An 18,323-nucleotide genomic window follows, 5' to 3' on the forward strand; every position below is an offset into this window, starting at 1 on the left:
CTAAAAGAGGGGGCCAAGAGAACACAGGGTTCAGAGCCAGAGACCTCGGTGAGCAGCACAAGCATCAGGATTTATTGATGCTCTGATTTTAGATAATTATCTAATAGTTTCTTTTTCTGTTTTTTTTTTCCTTTTAACCTTTTATTACACAGAAGTAGAGATAATAATATAATGAACCTCCATGGACCTACCCACCACCTAGCTTCAATAATTATCAACTGATAGCCAAGCTTGGTTCATCTGTCAGCCAGCCTCCTCTCCTGGATTAGTTACTTATTATTGCATTAGGTATCTACTATTGTGTGACAAAATACTTCAAAACTTGGTGGCTTAAACATTAAGTATTTATTCTCAGGAATTTGGAAGCAGCTGGGTGGCTCTGGCTCAGGGACTCTCAGGAAGCTTCAGTCAGAACACAGGCAGTGACTGCAGTCATCTGAAGGCTTGACAGGCTACAGGAGGGGTGATAAGCTGCAGTCCTCAGGCCGAATCTGGCCTACTGCCTGTTCTTGTAAATAAAGGTTTATTGGAACACAGCCTCTTCCTTTCATTCCCATACTGTGCATGGCAGCTTTTGCTCTATAATAGCAGGACTGAGTAGGTTCAAGAGAGACTCTATGGCCCACACACCTAAAATATTTACTATATTTTTACAGAAAAAGTCTGCCAACCCCTGGATTAGACTGTGTACTTCCAAGATGGTTCGTTCATGTGGCTATTGGTGGTCAATCACGTTCCTAGTCATGTGGGCCTCTCCACTGGTGACCTGAGTGTTGGTCTGCAACCTCAGGAATCCCCCAGGTGACTGGCCCCCTTACGTGGAGGGCAAAGAGAGACCAAAGAAAGGGGAAGACCACTCCAGACTGCTAGGGGGAAGTTTTAATAAACAAAAGAAATTACATACATACAAGGCTTGTCTTGTGTGGCTGCAAGATAAGCAGATCTCTGCATCCACCCACCAAAACCTTAAAAGTTAATATAAAGGCTTTCACTGGGTTCGGTCACAGGCACAAGACATGACTCCCTCAAGGCTGCATCCTTGAAACCACTCCTAGTGTGAGAATGGTGGGCAGAATGTACACTCCAATGATGAGGGAGGGTTGAGGAGCCTCGAGTGCCTACATTCACCTCTGGAGCCAACCAGCAGTCGTGTCCTCTGATGACCTACCTAATGCAGAGTGTCCTCACAACATGGCAGCTAACTTCCCAAAAGCAAATGATCCACAAGGGAGAAGAAGGCAGAAGCCACAATGTCTGTCTTACGATCTAGCCCCAGAAGAGACATACCAATGCTTCTGCAGTACTCTACTGATTACACAGACCAACCAGGATAGAGGGTTGGTGGGGACTCCCAGGGTATAGACACTAGGAGGCAGGGGTCACTGGAGACCATTTTGGAAGGTAACAACCATGGCTAATGACCCTTTCCTTAGACCATATAGTTAGCCTTTGGGACAGGATCTTTTCTATAGGGCTTTTCAATTCTACCATTTGACAATTATACGAATTGCAGAACTTTCTGATACTTCACATTTTTGTGCTTTGACCATACCATGTCCTCAATATTTGTTGCTGAATTTTAATATCTGTACTTTAATTTTGACTTATTATGAAGTCAGTAGAATTAACTACTTATATTCTTAAAGCTGTTATCAACATGAAATGGTTACCTTCCTTTAGTTAAATATTTCAGGAAGTCCTTATATCCAAATATTTCCTGTTTTCTGCATTACGTTCTTAGGAGAAAGAAGCAAAATCACTATATAGCCTGCTCTTAGGGATTTACTTTAAAGGCTCAACTTCCAAGGCTCTCAATCACTGTATTTCCAGCCCAATCTCAGGTTTACATTCACTATATGATATGATATTCAAAATCATATCCCTGAGGTTCTGCAGCATTGGAAATCCATGCAAACTAATATTATTTATTATATTTAAACAGGTTTTCCATTTTAACAGTCGACAGAGGATGAGATGGCTGGATGGCATCACCGACTCGATGGACATGAATTTGGGTAAACTCCGGGAGTTGGTGATGGACAGGGAGGCCTAGCATGCTGCAATTCATGGGGTCGCTGAGTTGGACACGACTGAGTGACTGAACTGAACTGAGTAATTAAAAATGAAAGTAATTTTTTAAAAAGCCTGTCACAGGACACAGCTTTAAAAAGCCTGTCCTGACACAGTAAGAACTCAATGATGGTTTCCTAAATCCCAAATATAACACACAGAGGACAACTTCAAAGCCAAAGGACTACAATTTAATAACAGAAAAAGGCACAAAGGGATGAGGCTGTGGCCCATCATCTAATTACTGACTCATTCATTCAACAGATATGAATTCTGTGTCTGAAGTAATCCTGTCTCTAAGATGCTTCTAGTCTGGTAGTCACAGAAATATATCTTTGATCTTAAGGAAGCCAATAATACAGTCTTTTAATATCTTTAGAACAACAAAGCTATAGTAATAAAGACAGTATGTTACTGGCACAAAAACCAGGAATATACATTAATGGAACAGGATAGAACGCCCAGAGATAAACCCACACATCTGTGGTCACCTAATCTATGACAAGAGAGGCAAGAGCATACAATGGAGAAAAGACAGTCTCTTCCACATGTGGTGCTGGGAAAACTGGACAGCTACATGTAAAAGAATGAAATTAGAACACTCTCTAACATCACAAACAGAAATAAACTCAAAGTGGATTAAAGACCTAAATGTAAGTCCGGACACTATAAAACTGTTAGAGGAATACATAAACGGAACACTCTTTGACATAAATAGTGGCAAGATCTTTTCTGATCCACTTCCTAGAATAATAAAACATAAAAACAACAACAAACAAATGGGACCTAATGAGACTTAAAAGCTTTTGCACAGCTAAGGAAACCATAAACAAGAAGAAAGACAACCCACAGAATGGGAGAAAATATTTGCAAATGAAGCAATGGACAAAAGGGTTAATCTCTATACAAACAGCTCATACAGCTTAATAACAAAAAAAATAAACCAATCAAAAAATGGGTAGAAGACCTAAACAGACATTTCTCCAAAGAAGACATACAGATGACCAAAAGGCACATGAAAACATACTTAACATCACTGATTATTAGAGAAATGCAAATCAAAATTACAAGATATCACCTCACTCCAGTCAGAATAACCATCATCAAAAAGAACTATAAACAATAAATACTGGAGAGGGTGTGGAGAAAAGGGAACCCTCTTACACTGTTGGTGGGAATGTAAACTGATAGTCACTATGGAGAATATGGAGGTTCCTTCAAAAATTAAAATGAGAACTACCATATGACCCAGCAATCCCAGTCCTGGGCCATACCTGGAGAAAATTATAATTCAAAAAGACACATGCGCCCCAATGTACACTGCAGCTCTATTTGCAATACCCAGGACATGGAAGCAACCTAACTGTCCATCAGCAGAGGAAGGGATGAAGAAGATGTGGCACATACATATACACAATGGAATAGTTCTCAGCCAAATGAAGGAATAAAACTGTACCATTTGCAGGGATGTGGATGGACCCAGAAGTGAAGTAAGTCAGAAAGAGAAAAACAAATATTGTGTTTTAGGCATATACCTGGAATCTAGAAAAATGGTACAGATTAACCTATCTGCAAAGCAGAAATAAGACAGCGATGTAGAGAACAAACGTGTGGACACCAAGAGAGGGGAAGCAAGGTGAGATGAATTGGGAGATTGGGGTTGACATACATACGCTACTATGTATAAAAAAGATAACTAATGGGAACCTTGGAGAAGGAAATGGTGACACACTGGTATTCTTGCCTAGAGAATCCCGTGGATGGAAGAGCCTGGTGGGCTGCTGTCCATAGGGTCGCATAGAGTTGGACATGACTGAAGCGACTTCGCATGTATGCATGCATTGGAGGAGATGGCAACCTACTCCAGTATTCTTGCCTGGCGAATCCCAGGGACGGCGGAGCCTAGTGGGCTGCCGTCTATGGGGCTGCACAGAGTCGGACATGATTGAAGTGATTAGCAGCAGCAGCAGTGAGAACCTACTGTATAGCACGCGGAAATCTACTCAGTGCTCCTGGTGACCTACATGGGAAGGAAATCCAAGAAAGAGCGGATACATGTATACATATAACTGATTCACTTTGCTGTATAGCTGAAAATAACAGAACATTGTAAAGCAACTATATTCCAATAAATTAAAAAAAAAATACATCTTAGAACATTTGGTTTAAAAAAAAAATAGATGCATTCCTAACAGCCCACGCATTTATGTGGAGAAGGAAGACCTGGTCTCACACATGTGGGCCCTCAAGGCAATTATACAATTACTAATCTAGTATAGAAGCTGAGACTGGAACTCTAAGAACTTTTAATACCTCACCAGAAAACATCTTTCTTTTCTTTTTAAACATACAGTTTTAAGCATTTCTGAAGTTTCTAGAATAATTTATTATAGGGTGAAGTTTTTTCTTTACAAACACAGACATATTTTAATGATATATGTATACATGGTTCAAAGCACATGTACAGTTCATGTGCTCAATTCCACAGTACAGTGAGCCTGAGGCCCTTCCCTGCGGGGGACATCTCTGCTTCCAGACCCTTTCTGCCCTCACTGCTGCTCATCATCTCATATGGCGACTAGGAAGATGCCACATTTTATTCTGTTTCATGGCTTATTAGTAATTTCCAGAAGAAAAAATAAATCTGGTTCTGATTTAGCCATATCTTTTACGTCTGGGGGAATAATTAAATATACAAATGTTAAATTTTTCTCAGAGGCCTAGGAAATGAGAATAAGTAGCAATTTATACTGATTGTTTACTAGGGAGACAGAAATGATCAGAGGCTTTCTTGAGCTTTCGTGAAGCATCTTATTCTAGTGTCTGGACGCATTCGTGCACTTTAAAACGTTTTTCCTTCAGTCAGAGCAAAAGCTGCAGAGGGGAAAAAAAAACAACCCTAACCAACAGTGGTAAGGACAAGATTATTCCAGAGTCAAGTACAAACTACTTTAGAATTCTATCTGGCTTGATTTAGGGTTATTTTATGGTCTCTTCAGGAGCTACCCTTTTTACCGACATCAACCACAGTCAGTCCTTTCAGAAAAAGTAGGATTTGGGCTTCATCAAGGCTAGGCATGGAGTCCTTCTCCAGCGCTCTCATGTAATTCCTCAGAATGTATTCCCTTCCCCAGTGATCCCAGAAAGGCAGATGACCTAACTGTTTCCATTTTTGCCCGAGCACCTATTTTAAGATTCCTCTTTTTTTGTCCAAGGACATCATTTGTCATTTACCTAATATATTAGCTTCTGAACTATGTATGAGTCAACAAACTCAGTTTGATTAAGTGGAGATTTAGTCAGAGCTGGCTGAGGGGACTTGGGTATGAAAGGCATCACCTGGCCAAGGGCAGAGCGGTAGATACACAGAAGTGGGCGCCAGGCCCCTCTGTCACACGGTGGAGGGGGGCTCTCTGGGGAGGGAGGGTCTGAGCAGCTGGAGGTGGTTGGGGTCTCTGGGTAGTCAGGGTTACCATACAGGAGGGGTGCTTGGGGATCCATGAGCAGTGTGACTCTGTGAGACCCATAAGAGGAGACCTACTTTGGGGTCTCAGTAAGAGGTACATGGGCCAGTGTTTGTTGGCGCACTAGTTACTTTGAAGACAGTTATCATTTATGAATTGGAGAGAAATGTACCATGTGAAAAATCAAGTGCAAATGGCTAACAGACCCCACCTCCGAGCACTGCTATCAGGAGTCGCAGCCCACGCAGCAGGCTTAGAAGAGTGCCTGGCTCAGCCGTCCTCCCATTGCTTGCTGTCTGCTACCACCCTTGGTGATCGTCACTGCCCGGCTGTGCTCGTCCTGAAAACAGGCAGGGCTGCTGCAAAAGTGGAATTGACTCACCATTCCCTCTGCTTTTACGGCACCGTTTCACCAACCGTTTCACTCCTGGTTTGCCCAGTGACTCGGGGCACCCAAGCCTGAGGTGGTCCCCCTCCGGCACCAAACTCATCTCCCTGCCACTGCCCTTCTTCACGTGTGTGTCTCACACTGTGTCACTGCGGCTTCACTCTGCCCGTGTGTGCGAGGACCATCTACGGAGACTCTGAAACGGGGGGTCAACCCACTTGCCCCGAAGCTGCACAAGGCTGTGAGACAAACTCCTGACATGGGAGAGAGGGAGAAGCCAGCTCAGAGGGGCCTGCTGGAACTGTGGACTTCAGTTTACCTTTAGGTCGTTTGAGTTCATGAAGCTGGAGCCGACTCGGCACCCAGGGAAATGGACCATCCCCTCTCCAACGATGGAGGCTTCAGCAAAAACTGCCTCCATAACTGGCTCCTCAGGAGCCAATTCTTTATCTGGATTCAATATTTCCTTCTCAACTACATGTTGGCAGATCAACACGTGATTACATATTCAATTGTCAAATACTTTAACATCCTCATTCTATGTTGTAAAACTCGTAACTTTCCATTAAGAATGTAGATCTAGCTACCACACCTTGAGAGAACAAATAGGCAGGGAAAGTAAAACTCAGAAGCTCCTGGGAAATGTCAGAAATGGCTTAAATACACTTAACCCTAGAAAACAAAAATGTTACTTAATGCAGGCTGGCCCAGACGGCCCGCTGGTCAAGGTCTCACATTTGGTTAGAACCCTGGAGGGCCCTAATTCACATTGTGGCATCGTCTTCAAGTCCTTATTTGTTCTTTCAACTGGTTTCTGAGGCTGTTCTCTTTCTCAGAGGCACCACTGGACCAGCTCCGGGGCTTTCGTGGGCGCTCGGCTCCTGAGAGGGCGGTCTGCCCAGAGGATGACTGCTCTGAGGATGTTGCGTCCTTGTGCTCCAGGCCAGCCAGGGAGCAAACGGTACCTGGATAAGACTCCTTTCTATTTTTAACTGGATCTTAAAAATTACTGAGAGTTGAATACATCAATTTGAAAAGAAATAAAAGGGCATCACTAGGCTGATATTTACTGTCTAGAATTCTCTGTAAAGGTCTCACTGACTGAAGTCTAATCATTTCAAGATGCCCTTTGCAAAGCAAACAATTTTATTTTCCCCCGTTTGCCTCTCACCTTCAAGTATACTTCATTTGCTTATGTATTTAGAAATGCCACAGTTTCCTATCTGATGCTGAGAAAAGAACTGCTCTGGGTACCCTTCCCCTCCACGCTCACTCCCCCACTTCCCACGGCCCCTGCCCCATGAGCTGGAGGAACAGCCAGGTCCCCCGGGGCCACACCTCCTGCACTGGAATCACTTGGGTGTTGGCTAAAACATGCATGTTTCTGGCCCATAAGTCCAACCTTTTATTCTATAAAACAAAAATCTGAGGTGTGAATATGCTACCTGCTTATTCCTGGGGCAGAACCTGACTCCGAATTTGCTGTTTTTCGGCATTCACCTGATGGCACTTGGGATCCAGCTTTGCTGGGGGCCAGGGTTGAGGAGAGGGTTCCTGGAGCAATAGGAAGGGTCTTTTAAATGTAGGTAATCTGGGTCCACCTTAGATTTAGAGGAACAAATCTTCATGGTGTGGTGCCTAAAAATATGCTTTTTTTTTTTTTTTTTGTCACACCACACAGCTTTCGGGATCTTAGTTATCCTACCAGGGGCTAAACCCTAGGCAGTGAAAGCTCGGAGTCCTAACCACTGGACCACCAGGGAATTCCTACACATGCATTTTTGAAAGTTTTACTTTCAAGATGTACAGCCCTGGTGACTCAGTGGTAAAGAATCCGCCTGCCAATACAGGAGACACAGGTTTGATCCCTGATCCATGTAGACCCCCACATTCTACAGAGCAATGAAGCCCATGTGCCACAACTATTGAGCCCGTGCTCCAGAATCTGAGAGCCCCAACTACTGAGGCCACATGCCACAACTACTGAAGCCCATGCATCCTACAGCCTGTGTTCTACAGCAAGAGAAGCCACTGGGATGAGAAGCCTGCACACTACAATTATAGAGTAGCCCCCACTCTCCTCAACGAGAGAAAAGTCTGTGCAGCAAGAAAGATCCAGCACAGCCAAAAATAAAATAAATAAAATTACACATAAAAAAAGAACTGTCCAATGACTTAAAATTTCTCAATCACGTTTTGTCCATAAAATGAGAATGGTATCGAAAAGTAGCAATTCAAATATAAATTAAACACAATATAATAAGTATTCATGAATAATCTTTCCTACTGACAAGTCTGTTGTCAATTTCTGGTCACTTAACAGTGAAAGAGTCTGGGGACAGGCTAGGCATTAATGAGATTTATTCTTAAATATGTTTTCCATAACTCCACTTCTGATCAGGGCCCAACTGACCAGAAGATGTGGCAGAAGTCCTCCTCTCTGCCTTTAGTCCACGGGAACAGCCCAGTGAGGTGAAGCTCCACTTGTTTACAAAGCACACAGTTAAACGTCAGAGTGAAAAAGAAAAAGAAAAACTCTATATCCTAGAAATGACACTAGTTGAGCAAGTCAAACTAAAGACATGCCACTGAATCAGAGTTTTTGAAAAGCACAAAATGGGTGACCTTCCACACCTGTGACCTTTCAGAACCTCCGCACAGTGAGACTAAAGAGGAAACACGATGAAAATCTTTGTCTCCAACTGGCAGCAGTGTGAGCTTGGGTGACCCAGGCAGCGGTGTCAACCACACAGCAAAGTCCTGGGCCAGAAAGAGACAAGAGAGCAAGAGAGGACCTTCTGCCCAGATTGTACTCTGGACGGTTTTTAGTCTCAAGATTATAATTTTAACAAAAACCAGCAGGGGTGGGAGGTGGGGGGAAGGATGCTTTTCCTGGATTTGCAGTCAAGGCCCTAGGAAACCACAAGTACTCAACATGGCTCCCTCCCTACTTGGATCCAAGACACTGGAGCTGCATCTGCATGAATTACATCACCTTCAGGGCAAGCCAGAATACCCTCTATGGAGGCATTTGATACATATACTGAGTCGACAGGCTTCCCAGGTGGCTCAGTAGTAAAGAATCCATCCTGCCAACGTAGGAGACGCAGGAGATGTGGGTTCAATCCCTGGGTCAGAACGATCCCAAAGGACAGAGGAGCCTGGAGGGCTACAGTCCATGGAACTGCAAAGAGTCGGACACAACTGAGCATGTACACACACACACACACACACACACACACACACACAGAGTCAACACCTCTTGGATATCTGTGTTCCACCACACACAACTGAGCACGTACACGTACACACACACACACACACACACACACACACACACACACACACACACACACACACACACACACACACACACACACACACACACACAGTCAACACCTCTTGGATATCTGTGTTCCACCAGAAACTTAACAGTAAAATCGACACCAAAATCACGTTTTCTTAGAAGGGGATGTTAATCAGAGAATCGTGTCTATGTCCTCAGGAGAAAAGACCTCAGAGAGACTTAAAATCACTTACAGTTTTTCATCTTTTTAAATAATAGACAGACTTTAGGTTAATGTTTCACTTCTTAACGAAGATGAGCGTAAACCAAACTCATCTTTGACTTTGGACTTTGCTTTACTGTCAGCTAGGGAGTACCTGAAGATGAATCCAGGAGCCGAGAGGGCTGGGGACATTACTTAGCCACATCCGTAGTAAACACTAATATCCATCAATCCCTCCAAAGCAAATATGACAGATCTAAAGTAGGACTTTCCAGTAAATATGTTTAGTAACAGGAGACGTGTTAGTCATCTCCAGCACTGAGAAAGACCCTTTGCTTTTTAGAAAAAATTCATGGCAGGGTGAAATCCTAAGTGAGAGGAGAAGAAAGCTTAACTAACATGAAATAAGACCTCCCTGACATGGAGGAAAGGTGTGTACACAGCCAGCCTGCCCCAGTCTATAAAACTTCACTAGAAATGGAATCAGTGGAGAAACATGATTTACCAAAACTCTTCCATAGACAATGCTGTTCAATTAAAACAATTTCTGCTTACATCATCCCTAAATGTTTTGAATGCCAAATGCCCTCCCATACAATTTTAAGCTGACATCTAATATTTCATCATAAATTAAAACAGCTGCAAAATATATTTTCTAGCATACTGTGAATATTGACATTTTAAAAGTAAACTCTAAGGCCACTCTTTTAAAGATATCCAAGAAATGCTTAACATTATAGTGATGTGATATTCACCACCATCCATTCAAGAGACACAAATATACTCCTAATGATAAGTAAAAATTTTGTTTTCCCCTTTCTCCTTCTTTGAAGTACTATTTTCTTTCTACTACTTCCAAAGAATCTTACCCTAATCAAATATTTTTTTGCTTGAAAGTCTTTATCAATCACTTTTTAATACTTTGCTGTAATAATTTTATGCTCAAAATGGAAACTTAAGAAGACTTTAAAATTTCCTATGAACAGAAGTCTCAAGATAAGTATTTAAATTTTCTTCTGGTCTGACTGATCATTACAATTATTATTAGCCAACCCTCAGAATGAGAGAAAATAATAGCAAATGAAACAACTGACCAAGGATTAATCTCCAAAATACACAAGCAGCTTATTCGGCTCAATACCAGAAAAACAAACAACCCAATCAAAAAGTGGGCAGAAGACTGAAACAAACATTTCTCCAAAGAAGGCATACAGATGGCTAATAAACACATGAAAAGGTGTTCAACATTTCTTGTTATTAGAGGAATGCAAGTCAAAACTACAATGACGTATTATTACCTCACACGGGCCAGAGTGGCCATCGTTGAAAATATCTACAAACAATAAATGCTGGGAAGGGTGTGGGGAAAAGGGAACCCTTTTGCACTGTTGGTGGGAATGCAAAATGACACAGCCACTGTGGAAGACAGTATGGCGATTCCTTAAAAAACTAGGAATAAAACCACCACATGACCCAACAATCCCACTGCTGGGCATATACCCTGAGAAAACCATAACTGAAAAAGACACATGTACCCCAATGTTCACAGCAGCACTACTTACAATAGCTAGGAATGGAAGCAACCTAGGTATCCACTGATGAATGGATAAAGAAGTTGAGGTACATAAACACAATGGAATATTACTTAGCCATTAAAAAGAATGAAATAATGCCACTCGCAGCAACACAGATTGACCTGGAGATGATCATTCTGAGGGAAGTGAGACAAAGGCAAATATCATGTGGTATCACTTATATGTGTAATCTAAAAGAAAATGACACAAGTGAACTTATTTGTAAAAATGAGAAACAGACTCACATAGAAAACAAACTTATGGTTCCCAAAGGGGAAAGGTATGGGGGGAGGAGTAAATAGGGAGTTTGGGGACTGAAATATATACATTACTATATTTGAAATACATAACAAGGACCTATACTGTGTAGCACAGGGAAGTGCTCTCAGTATTCTGTAAGAACTTAAAGAATTTGAACAAGAACAGATACATTATGTGTATAACTGAATCACTTTGCCATGCACCTGAAACTAACACAACATTGTTAGTCAACTATATCCAATACAAATTAAAGAAGATAAACTGGAATCTTCTATACTCACTTAAACTGGTTAACTTCAAGGTTGCAGGAAGTGCTGAGCAGAAATTCTCCGATTTATGTCTCCTTGCATTTGCTAAAGAAATACATTCTTATTTTCAGGACAGTTGCCCTTACCTGCTGCTTGAGCGCCTCCAAAGATTCAAATTCCAGTCTGGCCAGTTTCATCTGGATATGCCGTGGCTTATCAGGTATGGCAAATGCAAGGATGAACTTCAAAGCCAGGAGCGTATGCTGAAAAGAAGAAAGAGCACATGTTGCCGGGACACACTGGACCGTGTGGGCAAGGAGACAAATTAGCACCTAAACACTGTGATCCTCTCATCGATCCTGGGTCACTTCTAACTACTGGCCTGTGATGAATCACAGATCAACCAGGTCCATAACTTATATTTAATTCACCCTACTGTGGCCACTCAATCATTACTGACTTACTTTGCTTTCTTCTTTTAAAATCAGTTATTCCCTTAAAATGATACCATATGCTAGGCTCAATGAAAAATAAAGTTTGTTCTGAAAAGTCTACCACCAAATGCATTTTTCTACTTGTGTCTTAATTCCCAGTGTATTTAGGGTGCCACATGTACAGAGTCAAATGTGTCTCTTTGTGTAACCACACCCTCGTCTGTGCTGTGCTTCAGGCTAAGTTACATGAAACATGCATGTGCCTTAAACAGCAGGTGCCTTGAATCCTCTGCTTCCCCAAGAGTGTCTGGTGCAGTGTCTTTCATGAAATGGCAATCAATGAGTATTGATGAGCTGACTGACTAATGTACTGCTTTATGCTGCAGACTCCATATATTGTGAGGCAGAATACAGACAGGTAGAGTATGTCCTTTATATGATGGGAAGTGGATCCATTATAACACGGGAAACTTAGAAGCTATTTTATTTCTCTTCTCTACCAACGCCATATAGAGATTCTCTAAAATAATCATATGAGGTTTGTGACTATGCTTCTTTCTCTGCAGAAATAAGCCAGCAGGACTGCTTCCCCTGCTCAGATGCGCAGCCTCGACTCAGTGTTTCTCTAATGCTGCCATCATCTCGTGACCCAGGGCCAACACCCACAGAAACCTGAACGGTCGTAAGAATGAAGTTGCCTCTTTGATGATGGCGTGAATTAGTAAATATCAAAGGCTGTAAACTAAAAATTCAAGGTAGGTAAAAATTAAAAGGCATTAAGAAAATCAGTGAAGGAGAGGGAACAGCCTCTAAGATATGTTGCACCGAATAATTGGCAGAAAAGACAGTTAAAAAAGAAAAGTGAATTCTTTACTGTGATATTTTAAAAAGGGGGATGAAGGACAAATAACATGTGGATATCTCCTGGGAGAAGCATGAAATAATGGAGGAAATCAGCATCATGCCAGAACAAGCAATAATTCAATACAAAGACTTGAAAACTGGCAGAAGCCCAGGGCAGGCCGGGGACTGCCTGGCATTAACAGGAGGTCTGGAGTGGACTAGGGAAGGGTAGTCTTCTCTGAAATGTGACTGTCATGACCAAAGAAGGCACTGGAAGATACTGCCTAGGTGTCTGCAATGTGAAAACAAGGAAATAAAACAGATGACATCATGTGTTGCAATTCTGAACTAAGTGAATTAACAGGAACCTGGAAAAAATCTACAAGTAAGAAATGAATAATTCAGAAAGAGCTATAGTGTGTCATTATTTCATTCCACTGGACTACCAAGATATAATTTTATATAAGACTTAACCTCTCTAGCAGAAGAGTTAACACAGGAAATATCCTTTATTTTTTAGAAATAGTGTGGTGTGTCCTCAAGTTGCCAGAGCCCCACCATGATCCAGTCGTGGGCCGCGTTCCATTTCTCTTAACAAATCTGTCCCTATTTTCTCTTCTTTGGAGTCTCAGTAGGAATTACTGAGAAAGAAGACCCTGCCAAGGTCTTCCCTTGCACACAGGGGACTTGTGTGATAGGACCAGCTACTGGGTGACTGGGAAAGGCTGCCACAGACCTTGGTCCTCCTGGTTTCCATATGAAATGTCCATAAAACTCTCTCGAATTGAAAAGAACTTGATATTGATTAGACAATACTATTTAAAATAGGAAGTCATTTTAACATTGTTAATACACTTAAATAGCAACAACCTTTTGTGTTCTCTACAGTGAACCACTCAAAGGAGAAAGGGAGAGATACACGCATCTGAATGCAGAGCTCCAAAGAATAGCAAGGAGAGATAAGACAGCTTTCTTAAATGAACAATGCAAGGAGAGATAAGAAAGCCTTCCTAATTGAAAAATGCAAAGAAACAGAGGAAAACAACAGAATGGGAAAGACTAAAGATCTCTTCAGGAAAATTAGAGATAGCAAGGGAATATTTCATGTAAAGATGGGCATAATAAAGGACAGAAATGGTATGGCCCAGCAGAAGCAGAAGAGATGAACAGGTGGCAAGAATACACAGAAGAACTAGACAGAAAAGATCTTAATAACTCGGATAACCATGATGGTGTGGTCACTCACCTAGAGCCAGACGTTCTGGAGTATGAAGTCAAGTGGGCCTTAGAAAGTATTACTACAAACAAAGCTAGCGGAGGTGATGGAATTTCAGCTGAGCTAGTTCAAATCCTAAAAGATGATGCTGTGAAAGTGCTGCACTCAATGTGTCTGCAAATTTGGAAAACTCAGCACTGGCCACAGGACTGGAAAAGGTGAATTTTCATTACAAGCCCAAAGAAGAGCAATGCCAAAGAATGTTCAAACTACTGCACAATTGCACTCCTCTCACATGCTAGCAACATAATGTTCAAAATCCTTCAAGCTAGGCTTCAACATGTCCTATCTTTTTGTCTTTTCATACAGCAGAGGCATTAGTTTGCCAACAAAGGTCCATCTAGTCAGAACTACGGTTCTTCCAGTAGTCATGTATGAATGTGAGAGTTGGACTATAAAGAAAGCTGAGCACGAAAGAACTGATGTTTTTGAACTGTGGTATTGGAGAAGACTCTTGAGAGTCCCTTGGGCAGCAAGAAGATCCAACCAGTCCATCCTAAAGGAAATCAGTCCTGAATATTCATTGGAAGGACTGATGCTGAAGCTGAAACTCCAATACTTTGGCCACCTGATGTGAAGAATTGACTCATTGGAAAAGACCCTGACACCGGGAAAGATTGAAGGCAGGAGGGAAGGGGACGACAGAGGATGAGGTGGTTGGCTGGCATCACTAACTCAATGGACATGAGTTTGAGTAAGCTCTGGAAGTTGGTGATGAACAGGGAAGCCTGGTGTACTGCAGACCATGAGGTCACAAAGAGTCTGACATGACTGAGCGACTGAACTGAACTGAGGCTTCAACAGTACATGAACTGAGAACTTCCAGATGTACAAGCTGGATTTTGAAAAGGCAAAGGAATTAGAGATCAAACTGCCAACATCTGTTGGATCATAGAAAAATCAAGAGAATTCCAGAAAAACCTACTTCTGCTTCATTGACTAAGCTAAAGCCTTTGACTGTATGAATCACAACAAACTGTGGACAATTCTGAAAGAGATGAGAATACCAGACCACCTTACCTGCCTCCTGAGAAACCTGTATGCAGGTCAAGAAACTACATTTAGAACCCGACATGGAACAAAGGACTGGTTCAAAATTGGGAAAGGAGTATGTCAAGGCTGTATATTGTCATTTTGCTTATTTAACTTATATGCAGAGTTCATGATGTGAAATGCCAGGCTGGATGAATCAAAAGCGGGAATCAAGATTTCTGGGAGAAATATCAATAACCTCAGATATGCAGATGCCACCACTTTAATGGCAGAAAGCAAAGAGGAATGAAAGAGCCTCGATGAAAGTGAAAGAGGAGAGTGGAAAAGGTGGCTTAAAACTCAATATTCAAAAAATTAAGATCATGGCATCTGGTCCCTTCACTTCATGGCATATAGATAGGGTAAAAATGGAAACAGTAATAGACTTTATTTTTTTGGACCCGCAAAATCACTGTGGATGGTGACTACAGCCAGGAAATTAAGAGACGCTTGCTCCTTGAAAGAAAAGCTATGACAAATCTAGATAGCATATTAAAAGCAAAGACCTTTGCTAACAAAGGTCCATATAGTCAAAGCTATGGTTTTTCCAGTAGTCACATATGGATGTGAGAGTAAGGCAGTAAAGAAGGCTGAGCACCAAAGATTTGCTGCTTTTGAACTGTGGTGCTGGAGAAAGCTCTTGAGAGTCCCTTGGACTGCAAGGAGATCCAACCAGTCAATCCTAAAGGAATTCAACCCTGAATATTCATTGGAAGGGCAGATGCTGAAGCTCCAATACTTTGGCCACCTGATGTGAAGAGCCGACTCACTGGAAAGACCCTGATGCTAGGAAAGACTGAAGGCAGGAGAAGAGGGCAGCAGAGGATGAGATGGGTGGATGGCATTACAGACTCAATGGACATGAGTTTGAGCAAGCTCTGGGAGATAGTGAAGGACAGGGAAGCCTGGCATGCTGCAGTCCACAGGGTCGCAGAGAGTCAGACACGACTTAGCAACTGAACAACAACTCTACAGTTTACTTTCCTAAAAATACCCTATTTAAAAAAATGCTTTTAAAAGCCCATATGCAGAGAAATCATTTTCTTTGGAATTGTATTTTCAGCATAGGTTCCCAGCAGACCTACTTATTTCAAGCTTTTCACTTCCTACTGAACAGCTCCAGGGTCACGCTCTTGAAGAGACTCCACCAGCCACACAGTCGAGCGTTCTTCACTGGCCCCCAGCACCACCAAAAGCCAACAGGGAAGCATCCCTGTGTACATTCCCTCTGTTCACAACTAGTGTCCTTAACACTGCAGCGAAAGAGATGTTCTGGCTCCCTGTCTAGGTGGGGAGATGAGTAAAGACAGGCCGCCACGGTGCCACGTGGGAGTGTTACTGCTGGGTCTACACTGGGACCAGGGGCACTCGGACCAGCAGGAATCCCAACGTTCACTAGGTCAGAGAGGGTTCCCTGCAGGAAGTGAGTTTGAGCAGATACCCGATGGATGAGAAGGAATTATCTAGGCAAGGAGAAGGGGGCTGAAGTGTTTCCAGAGAGAGGTTAAGCACACAAAGGCCTGGGGGTGCTGAGGAGAGAGGGGCTGCAGAGGCAACTGGAAGCCAAGTGACATAGGAGCTGTGTCACCTGGCAGAGGAGTGAGGCGGCGCCGAAGGCATGAATGCAGGGTGACTCGATCAGACTTCTTAGTCTGTGGTGGGCGGAGTGAACACGTATGCAAGTGCAGGCAAGTCAGCAGGGTGACCGGACTGTGCGGGAGAGCAGCGGGGCTGCAGCAATCACCGGGGGGCTCGTCAGGAGAAGACTCACCAGGTCCCCTCGACACGTGCACTCAAATGATAAGCCCAGGGCGAGGGGCAGTTGAAGGGGAGGAGGGGTCTGCACAGGCCATAGATTTTTAGCTGTCTGGGGGAATGTCTAAATGGAGATAGACATCAACACGCAGTGTGATGGATGGGTCTCAAGTTCGCGAGAAGGCTGGAGGCAGAGACTTGGGGTCACTGATGTGCGTGTAAGTGGCCGATGAAGCCACGGGAATGGATGAGTTGCCCAAGGCTGTGCGGTGAGATGCAGCAAGATGCAGTGGGGGAACTGAAACATGAACGACAGGCAAAGGGGAGGGGTCAGCAAGAAGCCTGAGAAGCAGCAGGCGGGGGCAGGCAGAAACCAGGAGGTTCTGGAATGACAGACACACAGTGGAGAGAAAGAAGCCCGTCAAGGTGGGTGTTGGAAGGTCAAGTTTACCTGAAGCCTGAGGAGGAACGTTCGGGTGTAACCACCAGCAGCTGCTGGTGACCCTGGTGGGAGTGGTCACAGATGCGGGACTCAGAGGGCTGAGAAGAGCCTGGCGGGCGAGGCTGGAGGAGGCAGGGACCAGCAACAGGCTTCAGAGAGTCTGCCTGCCAAGGGGGGCTGCGGGCTGAGGGTCCATCTGGAGGGAGACCTGGGCTGGCTGGCTATTTGCTCTTTAAAGATGTAAGTCCTAAACATGAGAGATGCTTTGGGGCAGAGGAGAGGACGGCCAAAGCTGAAGATCCTGGAAGAAGTCCCAAGGAACGGAGCCAGGATGAGTGCCAGGTAAAGGCCAGCCATAGACAGGGGGTCTGCATGGTCCCTGGCGAGGAGGGACGGGTGACCCACGAGTGCCAACGGCACTGAAGGGGGCAAATTTGAGACCAAAGAATCTTAAGAGACATTTATTGCTTAGAATATGCAACTTAATACTTAAAACGAGGATGAACAGGTGAGAATCATATGTAGGGTCCTCACTTTTCTTTCACAGAACTAATTGCAAATCATCAGTAAATATCCTTTCCTCAAAACAGGTAATCACAGTCCCCAGCAGAGGGGGAAAAAAAAGTATCTCAAAGAACAAAATAAAAATGCCAACTCTTTTACCTATATTGGAAAAAATATCAACATCTCCATAATGAAAGTTTGTTTGGATGGTGGCAATTTGAGTGAGCTCTTTACCTTTAGTCTTTAACAGATACGTGTTATTTTTGTACAGGAAAAAATGCTTATGTGGAAAAGAACACAGGGATTCTACTTCTCATGTAACAGATGAACTACACGGGCCTCACCCGGCTCCTAACCCGCCTGGTCACCACTGCCCATGTGCCCAGTAAATAGACCCAAACCACACAACCTGTAGCTCAGAGAATCTGGCTTTTAATCTCGAGCCCAGGAAGCTGGAGACAGCGATCACTGTGCATCTGTACAGTCTGCAAACACACAGAGTGCACTGGTGAGGGGCCAGATT

The 18,323-nt window shown here is 43.2% G+C and overlaps 1 protein-coding gene across 40 annotated transcripts in view; it reads right to left on the reverse strand.

Annotated features, from left to right (window-relative positions):
* The window catches only part of ANO10 (anoctamin 10), a 254,468-nt gene that overhangs the window by 42,795 nt on the left and 193,350 nt on the right, over nucleotides 1-18,323 (reverse strand). For all 40 annotated transcript variants that reach the window (XM_081527793.1, XM_081527777.1, XM_081527775.1 and 37 more), the window contains one exon: nucleotides 11,661-11,777. In XM_081527793.1, the coding sequence (XP_081383919.1) occupies nucleotides 11,661-11,777 (117 nt within the window). The remainder of the gene's footprint in view (nucleotides 1-11,660; nucleotides 11,778-18,323) is intronic.

Source organism: Giraffa tippelskirchi, chromosome 9, assembly GCF_054371585.1.
Source record: "Giraffa tippelskirchi isolate mGirTip1 chromosome 9, T2T-mGirTip1v1.2.pri, whole genome shotgun sequence".
Classification (NCBI taxonomy): domain Eukaryota; kingdom Metazoa; phylum Chordata; class Mammalia; order Artiodactyla; family Giraffidae; genus Giraffa; species Giraffa tippelskirchi.